General features: G+C 43.2%; 1 protein-coding gene across 3 annotated transcripts in view; it reads right to left on the bottom strand.

Moving 5' to 3' along the window:
- TACC2 (transforming acidic coiled-coil containing protein 2) overlaps positions 1-14,880 on the bottom strand; it is a 129,567-nt gene that overhangs the window by 68,313 nt on the left and 46,374 nt on the right. For all 3 annotated transcript variants that reach the window (XM_027805479.2, XM_055720123.1, XM_055720125.1), the window contains 2 exons: positions 14,139-14,264; positions 6,323-6,454 (listed from right to left, as the gene is read on the bottom strand). In XM_027805479.2, coding sequence (XP_027661280.2) covers positions 6,323-6,454; positions 14,139-14,264 — 258 coding nt within the window. The remainder of the gene's footprint in view (positions 1-6,322; positions 6,455-14,138; positions 14,265-14,880) is intronic.

The raw sequence follows: 14,880 nt of genomic DNA, 5'->3' as shown, positions 1-14,880 counted from the left end.
TGAATTACGATCAGTAACGTGAGAACTAAACGCATCAGAACATTCCATGTACAAAAGCATTTTATGAAATTAAGAAGCCATACAAACAGGGAGATTAGGTTTCTGAGAGCTGAGCGCACCCTCAAGTGTGGAAGCCTCCATGGTGGCTGTGCAGAGATTTCACTGAAGGAACAAGGGGGTCTGTCTATTATGCAGACTGCAGAGGAGACCCAAGTTAAGGCTCAAGGGCAGCCAAACCCCCATGAACGCTCTTTGTCCCACATAATTTTGTGTAACTTCTGGCCTGTCATTTGCTCCTTTGCTCTCCCCTCCTGCTGAGGCACAGACACTTCAATTTTGGATTTCATCTGTACCATGCTACTACTGTATGAACCAGGCCTAAATTCACTGGATCACAAACAAAGTTTTAAACCCTGTTTTCCAAATTTCTGGCCCAGCTTTCAGGCTGGGACCACAAGCATAACCACACCAAAGCAGGGGTACTGTTTCACTGCTGAGCATGCTTCTGCAGACCACATCCATGAGCCAAATGCCCAAAGCTCCACTGTCATTTCCACGCACCAGATTTACAGAAGCGCCGTCACAGACCACGGGATCTTGTCTTGCTTCCGTATTTCTTTCTAAGCCTTTGAACATCCCAAGGTGTAAGATCCCTAAGACAGCTGGAGCCAGGCCTGTCAGGAAAGGTGCTGCCTAACACCAGGAGGGAACTGACATTTTTAAGGGCTTTCATGCCTCTGCCCTCAGCAGACAAGATCAGTGTGAACAATGCTCTCTGGGGGCACCTTGTTGCAGGAGATTTCAGAAGGGAGAATCCAAAGGTTTCTTTGCCTCAGGGCCAAAGTGAAGAATTAGATTATGAAAATGCAGGATGAACAAATCAGACAAGAACAGAATCCCTGCCTGGTGCAAGTCTTTGCTCTGACTGCCAAGGATGGGTGGTCAAATGATGACTGGGTAACTTCTTAGAGAAGTTAGCTTACAGCTTCAATTTGATTTCAAAAGAGTTAACAGAAAATTGCTTTGAAGTACTTTTGGTATTTTTCCAGGGTTTCTTTTTGCTTTTGTTTTTAAAAGATTTAGCATTAAGGGTACAGTGCCCCAGGACATATTTAAGCATAATATTGATTATTGAGAAAATACACCTGACTCAATCTATGTTTTAACCTATATATTACCTGCTCTAGGACTAGAGGTGATCCCCTGCAAGTCCTCTACCCTCCTGGCAGTGCCAGGCTCCTCTGGTGCCCTTGGAGCTGTCACCATGCATGCCACAGTGAGGGAACGGCAACCCAATCCAGGTGCATAATCTCCGTCTTGAACCTGTACTGCCACAGTTTTGTAGGACAGATGCAAAATGATTAATGCCATTCTAAAATTCCTTGTGGATGGATTAATTAGGGTAATGACATATTCATTTTCATGCTGCTGAACCTGTTCTAGCAGCAAGGCAATTACCATATATTGCCTGAGGGAACCTGTAAAATACACAGTAATAACAAGTAAACAGAGGGCTACCATCGCCCTTTTGTCCACTGCCACATAGAGAGAGAAGCTTTACAACACACACAAATAATTGCTCTCTTTGAGCATACGCGTGCAGGCAGGATGCACCCCTGGACAAAGATATGGTTAGAAAATGGGTGAAATTTCCCACTTTTGTCAAGCATCCATTAATGCTTTGCCTTTAAAAGTGCAGTTACTGGAAGCTATTATTTGTTGAATTGCTGCTGCTTTATGGAAGCTGTCCTCTTGGCAGAGGACACAACATGGAGGTCTCCAGGCCCCCTGCCCCTCATACCCAGGACCATCCCCTCCAGTCATGAGTTCACCCAGAGAAGCCTGCAGGATCCAGTCCCTAATCTGGGGATCTCACCGTACCAATCCCACCATCAGCTACAAGAAAATGCACTTAGTCGACAACATTTTGGCTTGAAACAAAGCAGACATCCCTGAATTTGATGCCATTAGTCAGTAACAGGCTGAGATCTACACTGAGCAACACAAAGCATCCTCCTACCCGGGGCTGAGCAGTTCTGAACGCATCACTCACAAGACACAATATCTTTAAAAACCTGGAATGGGGGAAATGAATGAAGAGCAGGACTGTGGCTCACTCCTGTCCATTTGTTACAGACTGGCTGATTACATGGAAGGTATCTATTTTTTTATGTTGTGTTTCAGAAGATGGTGAATGCTTTTCAAGATACCAGCCACAAAGCCTCACGAAAAATCCTTAGGTTTTAGTGTCCAAGACCTAAGCAACTTCATTTCAATGCTTTTATTCTGTTGCTATTATAGAAACAAAAAATCACTTCACCAAAAAAACATTACTTGCACCAGTCAGTCCAGACATATATTAGAGGTATAGTACTATCCCATTCATACAATACATATAAAAAACCAAACCCGCCACCTCCCCCCTGCCAAACAAACCCCCAAAACCTCAAAACCCCACACTCTGGAAACTGAGTCCTTCAGATTGCATTTGCATCCCTCACTTCTATTTCCCAGCTCTTCCTTGCTCACTGCACTTGTAAACTTACTGTAATGACAATGACACATCCCCTTCAAAAGGGTTAAATTCACTCAAGGAAAAAAGCCTTGTGTTTCTGAATCCCACTTAATCCCTTCTTGGTTTTGATTACATCCTTAAAAGCAACTCAGTCTAGGATTATCAGTATTGGTCATAAACGAAGGCAATACATTGGGTTTTATTTACTTAGTTTTACCTCAAGCCTCTGCAAAGGTGGGCAAAAGGAGAAAACTTGCTTTCAACACATGATCAAGAAAATAAAAGCCAGAAGTCATAAAGCTTACCTTGTTTGTCTGTGTGACACCAGTAACTCAGCTTAGCTTCCTCTCAGGGAAGTATTATGAAACCACCTTTTGGAAACGAACAATGCAGAAAGCGGAGCTTTTTGTAAATACTGTTGTGACTTTTGACTTTCAGATAGAAAGATTTGTTGCTGTGCTTCCAATTGGTTTCAGGCTCATTTCAGGAAAATTAGGTGTGTATTTAATTTCAGAGACTCCCTATCAGCAGAAGTTTCCTATCTAAGCAGAGCCTCTCAAAATGATCCAACTTCTGTCTGGTTTAGCTTTTGAAAGAAAATTGACCCCGTATCTGACAACAAGAATACACCTCTCCAATCACATCAGCCACATTTAAAAGCACAGGTGTAGCTTTCAAAGCAGGTAGTGAGGCTACAGGTGAGGATATGCACAAAGACACTGTCCTGGTTTTGGCTGGGATAGTTAATTTTCTTCTCAGTAGCTGGTACAGTGCTGTGTTTTGGATTTAGTATGAAAACAATGTTGATAACACACTGATGTGTTAGTTGTTACTAAGTAACGCATACCCCAAGTCAAGAACTTTTCCGTTTCCCACATTGTGCCAATGAGGAGGTGCACAAGAAGCTGGGAAGGAGCAGAGCCAGGACAGTTGATCCGAACTAGCCAAAGGGATATTCCATACCGTAGAACATCATGCTCAGTATGTAAACCGGGGGCATTGGCCAGGGCCCACCAATCACTGCTGGGGCACTGGCTGGGCATCAGTAAGCAGGTGGTGAGCAATTCTATTGTGTATCACTTGGTTTTGGTTCTTTTCCCTTTGGGGTTTTTTCCTCTCTCCTTCTCTCTCCTTTTCATTACAATTGTTGTTGTTATTATATTTACTTCAGTTATTGAATCACTCAACTCACTAGTTTTACCTTTTTCCCAATTCTCCTCCCCATCCCACTGGTGGGGGGGAGTGGGCAAATGGCTGCATAGAACTTCAGTTGCTGGCTAGGGTTAAACCCAACAGACAGCATTTGCTTTTTGCTCTAAAAACCCGATTATACCCATCTCACTTCCTCATAGGACAATCAAACGCATGGATCAGCTCTTCAGAGTCTTTCCAGCTCTATCTGTAGGGCTTCCATAAAGGACAAGTTACACTCATTAGCAATATTTCAGCACTTCTCCCAAATTATGAAGTGTCTGTGACAGTTCATAATGTGACCGTCATAACCACAGAGGAGACTAAAATGCCTCAAGGATCCATTTTGCAGAAAACTCTGCAGTGGCACAGCATTTGCAGAAGTTTAGCACCTATGCCGTCCAGCCATAAATGTGACAAAGTAAAACACAACCCAATTTGCATGCTATTATTTCCCATGGCTGATTTGACTTGATACACAGGAATCAACATAAAAATGCAAGACAGTCCAAGAAATATTTACATAAAGGGCTAATTATACTAGCAAAGAGCTATTTAGACAGTAATATATTTGCTTTTCAAGAGGATGCAAGAATTATCTTTTGTCCCACAGATAGATCGCTAATTCTTACCTCTGCATGCATCTTAATTTCCATTCAGATCTGTTAAAGTCTGTGTTCATGTCAAAAAAAGCACAAACACGCAAGTTCAGCTTTAGAGAAAGAGGGCTGTGGGTGATAAGACTGCTGTTCTCAAGGCATAACAAGGATGCTTGCCAGCATACATTTTGGTTATTACACCCTAGGTTGGATTTTGATTCTGCACTAAACAGTTCTACTAAAATTACCTAATTACACCATTGTTTACCCCATCCAAGAGATTCTTATGCACAGACATTTACATTATTAAACACACTACCTCATTATCAAAACCGAACAGAAACTTCAGAGGCACAAGCCAGTCTAAATATGTGAGCACAACTGCTCTGCTTGTCTGCAGAGTTCTAAAATTATTTCTCCTCTCTTTGACGCTGAATTCTAGTGAAAAGGAAAAAAAACCCACCTTGTGTTTTGACGGTTTCCATTTGGATTTGTAAATGATAGTCATCTGTGACTACACTAAAGTACTAAATTTCACACAATGTGAAATTCAGCCCAAGGTATCCATAAGGTTCAAAAAATTTTGGATGATTTCCTGGAAAGAGCCAACATCTTGGGGAGAGTATTTGCTAACTTACAATCTCACCTGATCATTTCTCTCCATTTTTAGAGAATGAGCATGGTCACCTTCATTCAGAAAATTCTCTCCAGACTACAGAACTTGCATACTGGCACAAAACAGACCTTTGAGCACTTCTGTTCCCCACCAGCTTAAAAAGTGTGAATTCATTACAGTATTCTGGAGGAACTAATATTAACAGAAGACTTGGCCTAACTGTGTTGCAGTAAGCACATGCACTAGAGGTGAGGATGCCATTTTGTGACAAAATTATCAGAACTTTAGAACAAATAGTTAACCAACACGTTTCCTAGGTATTATACTGTGGATGTTTTTTTGAATAGCATTTGCTGATAGCTATTCATTCACTGTTCCACAGCAGAACGTGTCTATTGTGTACATTTTTATTCGCGATTCAGAGCATCCTGCTGCTGACAGCAGCATCTTTTGACATTTCTGAAGACACCTTTAGTGGAATAACTGTATTTCCTGTGGTGACTCCTGTCTTGTATCATACTTGTCACAAGCTGCCAATCTGTATTTGTAGGGTGGAGAATGTTATTCTCCAGGGAGTGCCCATTTAATATTCTCAGCTGTGCTGTGACCTTTTCCATTAATAGATGTCACAATAAGGGCATGCCTTTATTGCCGAGCCACAACAGCATACTGGTTAATCACCCACAAGACAGGCGTCGTCTTGAAGCTCTGACATGACTATCCAAGCACATGTCTTGCCTTAACTATATTTGAGGTGGGATGACTCAGTTTGGGGGTTTTCCAAGCAAAAATGCGCTAAGCCATCTACCAAACACTATGGCACCAATCAATGCAAATCTGAAGGAAACACTTAACTATGAAATCAAGATAATTCAACATTTTTTCAGCAAGAGCAAAACCAAGCTGAACTTCTTCCTTCAGTACCGACAACTACAATGCAAATCAGTAGTGCAGGGTGGGGAAGAAGCAGGCAGCCTCTGAAGGGGGGTGAGTAGAACAGTCCTCTTGAATACGATCTCGTCTTGCACAGTTTCACAAAAAAACCCAAATCAAACCAAAACAACACAACAACAACAAAACCAAACTTGAACTTCAGGAAAGGAAAATATTTGGAAAAAAACTTTTAAAATTATTAATATAAAAATAGTCGGAAGATCGTCATAGTAATAACCAGTGTAATCCAAGCTCCCTCTTCTGGTCTTTTGGAGTAAACATACTGGAGTAAGCAGGTCTTTCTTGATAGTTTACCATTTGGTTTCAAAATCTAGCAACAAAGTGTGCACATAACAAATCACCTGTTAAAAGTTATTCAGCCTCTTTCACAACAGTTATGTTTTCTTAAGCAAAGGATGTACAGACGTGGAAATTTATTGTAACATATGAAATAACATCGCACAATACCTCTTTTTTTCCCTTGTGAAGCCTTCAGTTTCTTGCACAGGCAGTTCTACACCATCACCAGGGGCCGCAGCCAAAGATACATCCTCAGAAACGAGTTTATCAACTTCTTCACAGCTATCAGGCTTGGAAGTGCTGCAAAACAATTATTAAAAATAAGCTGACAAATTTCAGAAGTGCTCATTGAAGCTTTAGTGAAGCCTCATGATGAACTTTGGCTGGATATGAACTAAGGAGCTCCAAGGAGCACATCATCCCCTCCCCCATTCCCTCTCTCCCACCTCCCACAAATTACTTCTTCCTACAAACTTTATTTCACTTGATTTCTCAGATGACCATATAACCAGTAACACTGCAAAGTTTTGACAGCTCTTATAGACCATAATATTAACTGCCACAGGAATGTAACTGTACGTGAAATTAGTAAAACAAATCACTAATGACTACTTTGCAGTTCTCAAACAGCCCTTTCTCCTCTGTGTACAACACAAACATTCAATTAAGTGACTTGCCTTTTAGAAAAACCTGCAATCTGGGACTAAAAAATTCTCTTACTTTAAAAGCTCTCTTGTAATGCTAAAAGCACAATAATCCCTGAACTCATGACATGAACGTTAAGATTACAGGGCTGTAATACTGTTATACTGGTTAATTCCTACAGGTCCCTCGGCTCAGCAAAGCCCCACAAGACTGAAGCTCAGAAGCCTGACAGTCACGTAATGATTTCCAGAGCGTGTAAACACAGATTGGAAAGACTGAGTTTCTTCAGAGCAAGGGAAAGCACTGTGGGGCCTATGAGGAGGCATGCCCACTCCTGGTCCCTGCAGGAAAGGAGTTCTTGCACACAGACACCAACCAGAGTCCAGGAGGAAGCAGCCATCTGCCCAGATGCCTGGCACGCAGGGGAGGGCAGTCTTGCCGTCCTCTCTCCTCAAGGCAGATCAGGGCAGAATGCACCATTGCAGCTCCATTAACTTTCTGTTTTCTTAGGCAAAACTCAAACTAGCAAAAAAAGTTTTTGACAGCAACACAAATAAAACACTTCTCTCCTGAGCCTTCTCATGCTGTTTAAGAGTGTAAATCACCCGTGCATCCAAAAGATCACTCCAGAAGAAGCTCACTTGCGTTCTCCCTCATTTAAGCACACTGGCAACCACACTACTCCCCCTGCTTCGGCCACACTCATTAAACTAATGACAGAAAAGGAGCTATATAACCAATGACTTCATGTCTCAAAAGCAGGAGCAGCACAGGGTCCTGTCACACCACATTGTCCTTTCCAGGGCAGCTTTGACATACCAGAGGGACACAGATGTCATGGGGTAGCAGCCACACACAAAAGCCTATGCTTGTGCCAGCTCCTGCTTCCAGAGATCCAGACACAAACGTTTAACGAAATGTTGGAACCAGGCCTTTGCTGAGAAGCTTCTTTTAGGTTTCCTGAACTAAAAATAAACAGCTATCTTAGCCATTCCTTTTAAAATTTCCTCTCCCCTCCCCCCCAGTAATTACACTGTAATTGTAGAAGGCAGATTAAATTGTGTTACTGAGTAAGTTAGTAAGGTTCAGGGACAGACTATTCCTTTCTTTAGAAACGTACACAAACAAAGGACAAACATAAATCACATCCCTAACTTCAGTTACAGTACCTATAAGCACCAGCACAGTTATTTTCCAAAGTGTTTATCCACTAACTTACTAAGATCACAAAAGCTCTTTCCGGAAGGGGTTTATCTTGACAGCTCATATCTATGAAGCTGCTTTTTGCCATATGGGATAACTACTCAGTTATTTCTTCCGAAAAATTACCTCTGCTTCATGCACTCCTTCCTTCCTTCGCTTTCCCCGGTTTGTCCAAACTGGACTGACACTGGCATAGGTTTCCTAAGTTTTCAGTCACGTCAAGTTAAAATAAATAAATAAATAAGCCGTTTCCTTTTTCATGCAAAGGACTTTTTCCTTTGCTAAAAAAGTCTTTGTCCTAATATAGTAATGGCATCAAACATACACAAAGGCGATGTGCCTATATAGGGTCACACGAAGATTAGAGAAAGTAAGGTTTTAAAGCAAAAAGTAAACTACTAAAAATAAGCCAATGATGAACATCTGTTTGGAGAGTAAACAAGGAATTGCAAAACCCAAACAGTTCACAAGAGGGCCCAGCCAAGCAAGAATACCAAACACACATAAAGTTATGGACCTTATGTTATGCATACACCAAACTGTCCCAGTTAATTGCTTACAGTAGCACCTGCTCCCCTCTCACCCACACCCTTTGCACAGGCCCCACTGCCCATCTGCAGCCCTTCGGCTTCCCCCTTTAAGTCTTTCCACATAAAATGAAATTTTCAGAGGCACAGTTTGACTAACGTCATTCCTAACACGTTCTGCAAAGCAAAACTGGCTATCAAAACACAAGCGTTTTCAGAAGAGCTCTGCTCCCCAGCCTTCACAAAGCACAGGGTTTACGCTTTTATAAGCTATAGTATCCGTGTGTGTTAAAATCCACAAATCATTTCCCTTCATCTTTCCGAGCCTCATCTCAACCCTCAAATGCTGGATTTCCACAAAGACCACTCCTGCCAAGTGTCAGCTGCCTTACTTGTGCAAGTAAAGGAACACGACAGAGATGGGGTTGGCACTTACTTTCTCTGACATCTAGCACCAACACAAGTACCAGGAGGTACCCACCTGGCTGCCTCCACTCCTTTTCCCCACTGTTGTTGCTCTGACATGGGGTCAACAGTACCAAGGAGTGTTGAGCAAGGCCATGAAAAGTAGGATGCAAAACTAATCACACCAGCTCTGGGGTTAATAATGCCACATCAGAATTTTGGCACTGTTCAGTATGGTTTGCAGGTAGAAATGCAACAGTATTGCTGCTGGTTACTGTCCATTACCAGATGGGCCTTACCTGCAGATGGGTGCTGCCCACTGGTGGCATAGTAAGCTCACAAGGGACAAGGCAGAAGCAGAACAGCTCAGAAACAGTACAGGCTGCACAAATGAAGGCAGGGTAGCACAGCACAGCGACCCTGTCCAAAACACAGGCTCTGAGTCCACTAAACTCTCCAGCCTGAGTCTGCATCAACTCAGGTACCTTTATCGACTGCTGGTATCAACTCAGACATGGGGTGGCTATATTAAAACCTCTGCCTCTCCACAGCTCTTACTAAAACAAGATTTGCCGTTAAAATAGTTTTCCAACTAGTAATATTCTAATGGTTGTAGCAAGCATACTACCCAAAGGGCCAAGTCTTCTCAGTGCACAATATTACACATGTATATTTTATATATATATTATTTACTATAGTAATAATAAATAATAATATATATGATTATTTTTATATACTATACATTGGCCAGTCTTTACCCTGTAGAGTCGAGCTGATTAGAAAACAAACATTTTTCAAGCTCCACGTCTGTTTAAGTAATTCTCAGAAGTCACTTTCTGACCATCTGCGCATACAGATAAGCCTGAGTATTCCTGCCTGCTTGTGCTGCTAACACTGAGGAGCACCCTGAGAGCATCACAGGTCCCCAGGCTGTGAACGACGCGACCAGGGAAGGGCCATCTGCAGATAAAGCAACACAGCTTTTAGTGCATCCAGCGTCACCTATCACAAATTCCCTTATGACAGCTTTATGTGCCCTCTGTATAACAGGAGCTGGGAGAGGGGCTGATGCAGGGTAACAACGTTTTCCAACACCAGCTCAGGCTTAGAACAGCTTTCGTTCCCTAGTAGTCACAACAGAGCTGTGACAGCTCTGTCTGGTCTGGACTAAACACCGTGCTGCAGCTCCGCAACCTCAGCTGGAGATTAAATGCAAGAGCAGAAGCTTCCCTCAGCATGTAGAGGGGACCAGATTGGGCTCCCCTGCCTGTTACCTATGGCCTGACCATAAAGACAACTCATACAAGAAGTGCTTTCCAAGCTGCCATTTTTTCCTGGGCACTTGCTGGTTTTTTGTGCATGAGAGAGGCAGCAAGTTGCAGGGAACAGATAGACATAGCTCAGAAATTTTTAGCACCTCTAACCATGGAGCCCGGCCAAGCTGTGCTCCTGTACAGCCAGGGCATTTACCTGCCTTCTCTGCCCTTCCAACCTAAACATTCCTCATATAAAACAGAAGTCCTGTTGCAGAGCTCTGCACCTGCAGCATAAAGAGAAAGACATGTCTAGCCAAAATTTCTCCTAGTGCAACGCGTACTGGCAAATCAGAGTGAACGTGGCCTTTCAGTTTCATTGCTAAACAAAAATGCTTGGCAGGACAGCCAGTGAGCTTTTTACCTAATTCTTTTCAGGGCACTCCTCTGCAGATACAGTAAATAAAATCTACTTACTGAACAGATGATGCCATGATACCATGTCCCTGATCAATACATTACCAGCAGAGGAGAGAGGCAGTCATCCTCAAGATGCAAAACAAAGATACAATTTCTTGACTGGACAGATGGAGGGACCACCTGAACTCTTATTATGCACTGCCATCTGGAAAACATTTAGCACAAACTGACCCCTACCTTATACAAACCATTATTTTTCCTTGTCAAAGTACACAGCATCTGCATTATGTGACACCCCTGATGGGAAAATACATGGGAAAAAAAGGAATTTATTAGTAAATAACTAAATATATTGGGGAAAAACCACTTTATAATTGTACTTTATTGCAGGCAGACTGGGATAGCATCATGCCATCTAGTAGCCCTGGTAACATTTCAAAAGTATAGCTCTGAGGTATAACCAGTAGGCATCGACAGAGACATCATGTGTGTGTGCATTAGAGCATTTTTTGTAGTCACATTGAAAAGCAATGGTGCAGTACTTCTACATAAAATGTCAAAAAAGCAGTGGCTTTAGTATGATCATCTTACAAAGGCAAGAATCTGCTTCATGTCACAGGTGAAGAAAAGATGAGGGATAAGGCAATGACTTGAAACAAGAAACATCACTAAAACTCTTCCCTTCGATAAGAAAAGCCCAGTCCTTCTACTGATTCTCACTGTGAGCATAATCCAATGCATTTTAAGAATACTACTTTCACTTGCTACTAACATTATGTTGTTACCAGTTTAGGTCTGACCAAATCAAAGAGAAGTCAGCAGTGTTTGCTACTGCTGGAAGAGAGTTGCACCATGCCTGTCTCAGACAGGGGGTCTAAAGCAGGGGTCCACCTGTGTTGATATTAACCCCTCTTCTGCCGAGCAGCTGCATCTGTGTGTGGGCACACACACGGGAGATACTGCTTTTCTCCTGCTAGGACAACATGGAACACCTTTGCAAGGTTCACAGAGAAACTGACAAGCAACAACAACCTGGACAGGAAAAACAGGTGCAAGGAGAACCGGTAGGCTTGTAGGTCTAAAGCAGAACAAGGATGCAAAACAAAGGAGTAAGAAAAACAAACAATACTGACAAGAAGCTCGCAGCCCAGGAAGCCAACTGAATCCTGGGCTGCCTCCCCAGCAGCGTGGCGGAGGGGATTCTGCCCCTCTACTCCACTCTGGTGAGACCCCCCTGCAGCGCTGCGACCAGCTCTGGGGCCCCCAGCATGAGAAGGACACGGACCTGTTGGGGCGAGCCCAGAGGAGACCACGGAGGTGGTCAGGGGGCTGGAGCCCCTCTCCTGTGAAGACAGGCTGAGAGAGCTGGGGTTGTTCAGCCTGGAGAAAAGAAGGTTCCGGGGAGACCCTATAGCAGCCTTTCAATACTTAAAGGGGGCTTAGAAGAAAGATGGTGACAGAATTTTTAGTAGGGGCTGTAGCAATAGGTAATGGTTTTAAACTGAAAGAGGGTAGATTCAGATTAGGTATTATGAAGGAATTCTTTACTGTGAGAATGGTGAGGCGCTGGCCCAGGCTGCCCAGAGCAGCTGTGGGTGCCCCATCCCTGGCAGTGCTCAAGGCCAGGCTGGATGGGGCTGGGAGCAGCCTGGGCTGGGGGGAGGGGGCCCTGCCCAGGGCACGGTGGTGGAGCCAGATGGTCTTTAAGGTCCCTTCCAACCCAAACCATTCTATGAAGAGTGAACTTGTGCAGCTTTTTTTAAAAATTAACAAAAAAAATTAAAACAAATAAACGTAGAAGAACTATCTGCAGCCAGATTCACTCTAGCTGACCACAGTCCTGTTTCAGAAACTAAAAAACTACCTACTTCCATGCTGAACATCCCTGGTTGCAACTTTTAGCACTGAACCCTTGCAGAAATCCTTGCACCTTCCTCAAGGTCAGGATATGGAAATAAGAGCCAGATGCTGTGGTTGCTGCAGCCTGTGTGCCCTCACCCCTCCTGGGCTCAGCCGCCCTGTATGGGCTAACTGCAGCTCAGCACCAGCACTCACAGCCTACGCAACCGGGATGAAGCAAGGAACCCCTAGACTAAGTTTTGGAAATTAACAGTAAAAACATACTAAAAACAGAAGTTCTGAAGTAGAGCAAAAGAATAGGTATGTTATAATTAACTTGAAATTCCAGATCCAGATAAGAATGTGAACAGTGTGAATTCATGAGTTTTACAAGAAACAGTAAATTAAAATACTCTGACTGCTCTTTTTAAATGTTTCCTAAGGTGACATTTCATCATAAACAGCTTGTGTGACTTTTTCTCTACAAACAGCAAACTATCACCCCAAGGGCAACTGAACTGTCTATTTTAGACTGTAGCCCAGAGACCATATATAAATCTTCCTGGCACTTCTGGCATTAGTCTTTTTGCATTCCTCCACATTCAGAAAATAGCTGATAGCTGCACCTCAATTACTGCTCATCCTCTTCTAACTGCCTTGCTACTATGGCCAACAATCCATTAGCAAGAAAAAGCAGAATCCACAAACACTCACCAGTAACCCAATTACATTTGTTAAAAACAATGAAACACAACTCTTTGAGTAAAAACTTACAAGAACTGGAAGAACTCCACATCATTAGCTTCCTACTGTAAGCTCCTCTAGATCATCTTACCCTGACTGTAGGAAAAAGTTTGTTTCTCACAGATGCACTCAGCCAGCATTAGCAACTAACCAGCCTGGGGACTGACGGAAGACCAGTACCGGCTGAACAGCAAAGTCACCCAGCTTTTAAGGTGGATTGAGCAAACCACACAAGTTCCTTTCTACCTTTGATAGCATATTGTTGCTACTTCAGCTAACCAATTTAATACTAGCTTAAATATATTGTATATGTTTACACTCCACTGAATTCACATTGAAGGGTAAACACTCCCTACAAGGCCTCCTCTACTGCTGGCAGTTAAGACAAATTCACGTGGCCAAAGATCCTGACGACTCAACTGCCACCAGCAGATATAAAGCAACAGTTTCCCTTCTCAGTGCAATTAAAAGCAGATAAAAAGCCTGGTGTCCAACAGAAATGAGATACCTGAATGCTTTATAATCAGCATTATACTGTTAAGGAACTTCTCAAAATTAAATGCCCAAAGGATCAGTTACCTTGTACTACTCCAAGAAAAGTAAAAGCACCTAAAAAAATATAGGGCATACATTGCACCGTCACATGGCATGACCCGCCTATGTGCCAAAGTGATTCAATCTCAGGGAAAGGTTAAACAGCATCTTCCTTTGAAGGTTTTCATAGAGGGAGATTTAAATTCTGGTAAAGATTTCCACTGAAAGATGCCCCACTGACTACGGACGCAGCAAACCCATCAGCAACTGCCCATACCAGAAATATATCCATCCAAGAAGAGTGACAGCAATTTCTTAGCCAGCACTGACCTCTGTGATCTGCCACCCGCCCCCATCAGTAAGTGGTCTGCAGCTGCTTCCCACTGCCCCAGCTGCAACGGCCCTGTACAATACCTCGCTGCAGTCAGCTCAGCAGCATCCACGGGGTCAACACTTCCATATGCCGTAGGAAGAGCTAAGGGTTGCTCAGAAGGGTCAAGGGGAGAAGCCAACTGTATGTCATCACCTGGCCCAGGAGGGCTGCGGAGAGAAAAGACACGGAAAAAGGCAGCCTTAGAGGTCTGAGTTGTTGCAGAACTCGCCTGTTCGAACCCCCGGACTTCAGCATGCGTATGCTAACTTGTGCATTAGGGAACGCAGCAAAAGTCGGCATTTTTAATATAAATTGCTTTTGCACACAGCTCTACTGTTCCCACCAGACTGAAGTTACTGCATTTTTGTCTGTGTTACAACTGCAGGAGCAATGAGACAGTACAATCCAATGGCAAATTATACCGATTTTCATTCTGATTTTACAAAGCAAATGAGAAAACTAGCTACTGCTTGAACAAGATAAATGGCAAGAATTCCTTGTTCAGAAACCTTTCTGAACTTTCCCCTGCCAACGAAGCTGTGTGAGGGCTCATCAGCAGGAGTACAGAGTCAGACAAAGGTGTCCCAGGCGTTGCAGGGAGCACACAGAGGGAGACACCCAGCCTTGCCCCATACCTGGGGAAAGCAGGGTGCAGCTGAGCACCAGCACTATGTCTGTAAAAGAAAACAGTTTGGAAACACACCCTTGAATCAAGAAGGAAAGGAGCCTTGCTGAAGAAGGGTGAGGGGTTTTTTGTTTTTAACAGACACCAAACCATGGGAA

The sequence above is a fragment of the Falco cherrug genome, chromosome 9, assembly GCF_023634085.1.
Source record: "Falco cherrug isolate bFalChe1 chromosome 9, bFalChe1.pri, whole genome shotgun sequence".
Classification (NCBI taxonomy): domain Eukaryota; kingdom Metazoa; phylum Chordata; class Aves; order Falconiformes; family Falconidae; genus Falco; species Falco cherrug.
This window is presented reverse-complemented; position numbering and strand designations above follow the sequence as displayed.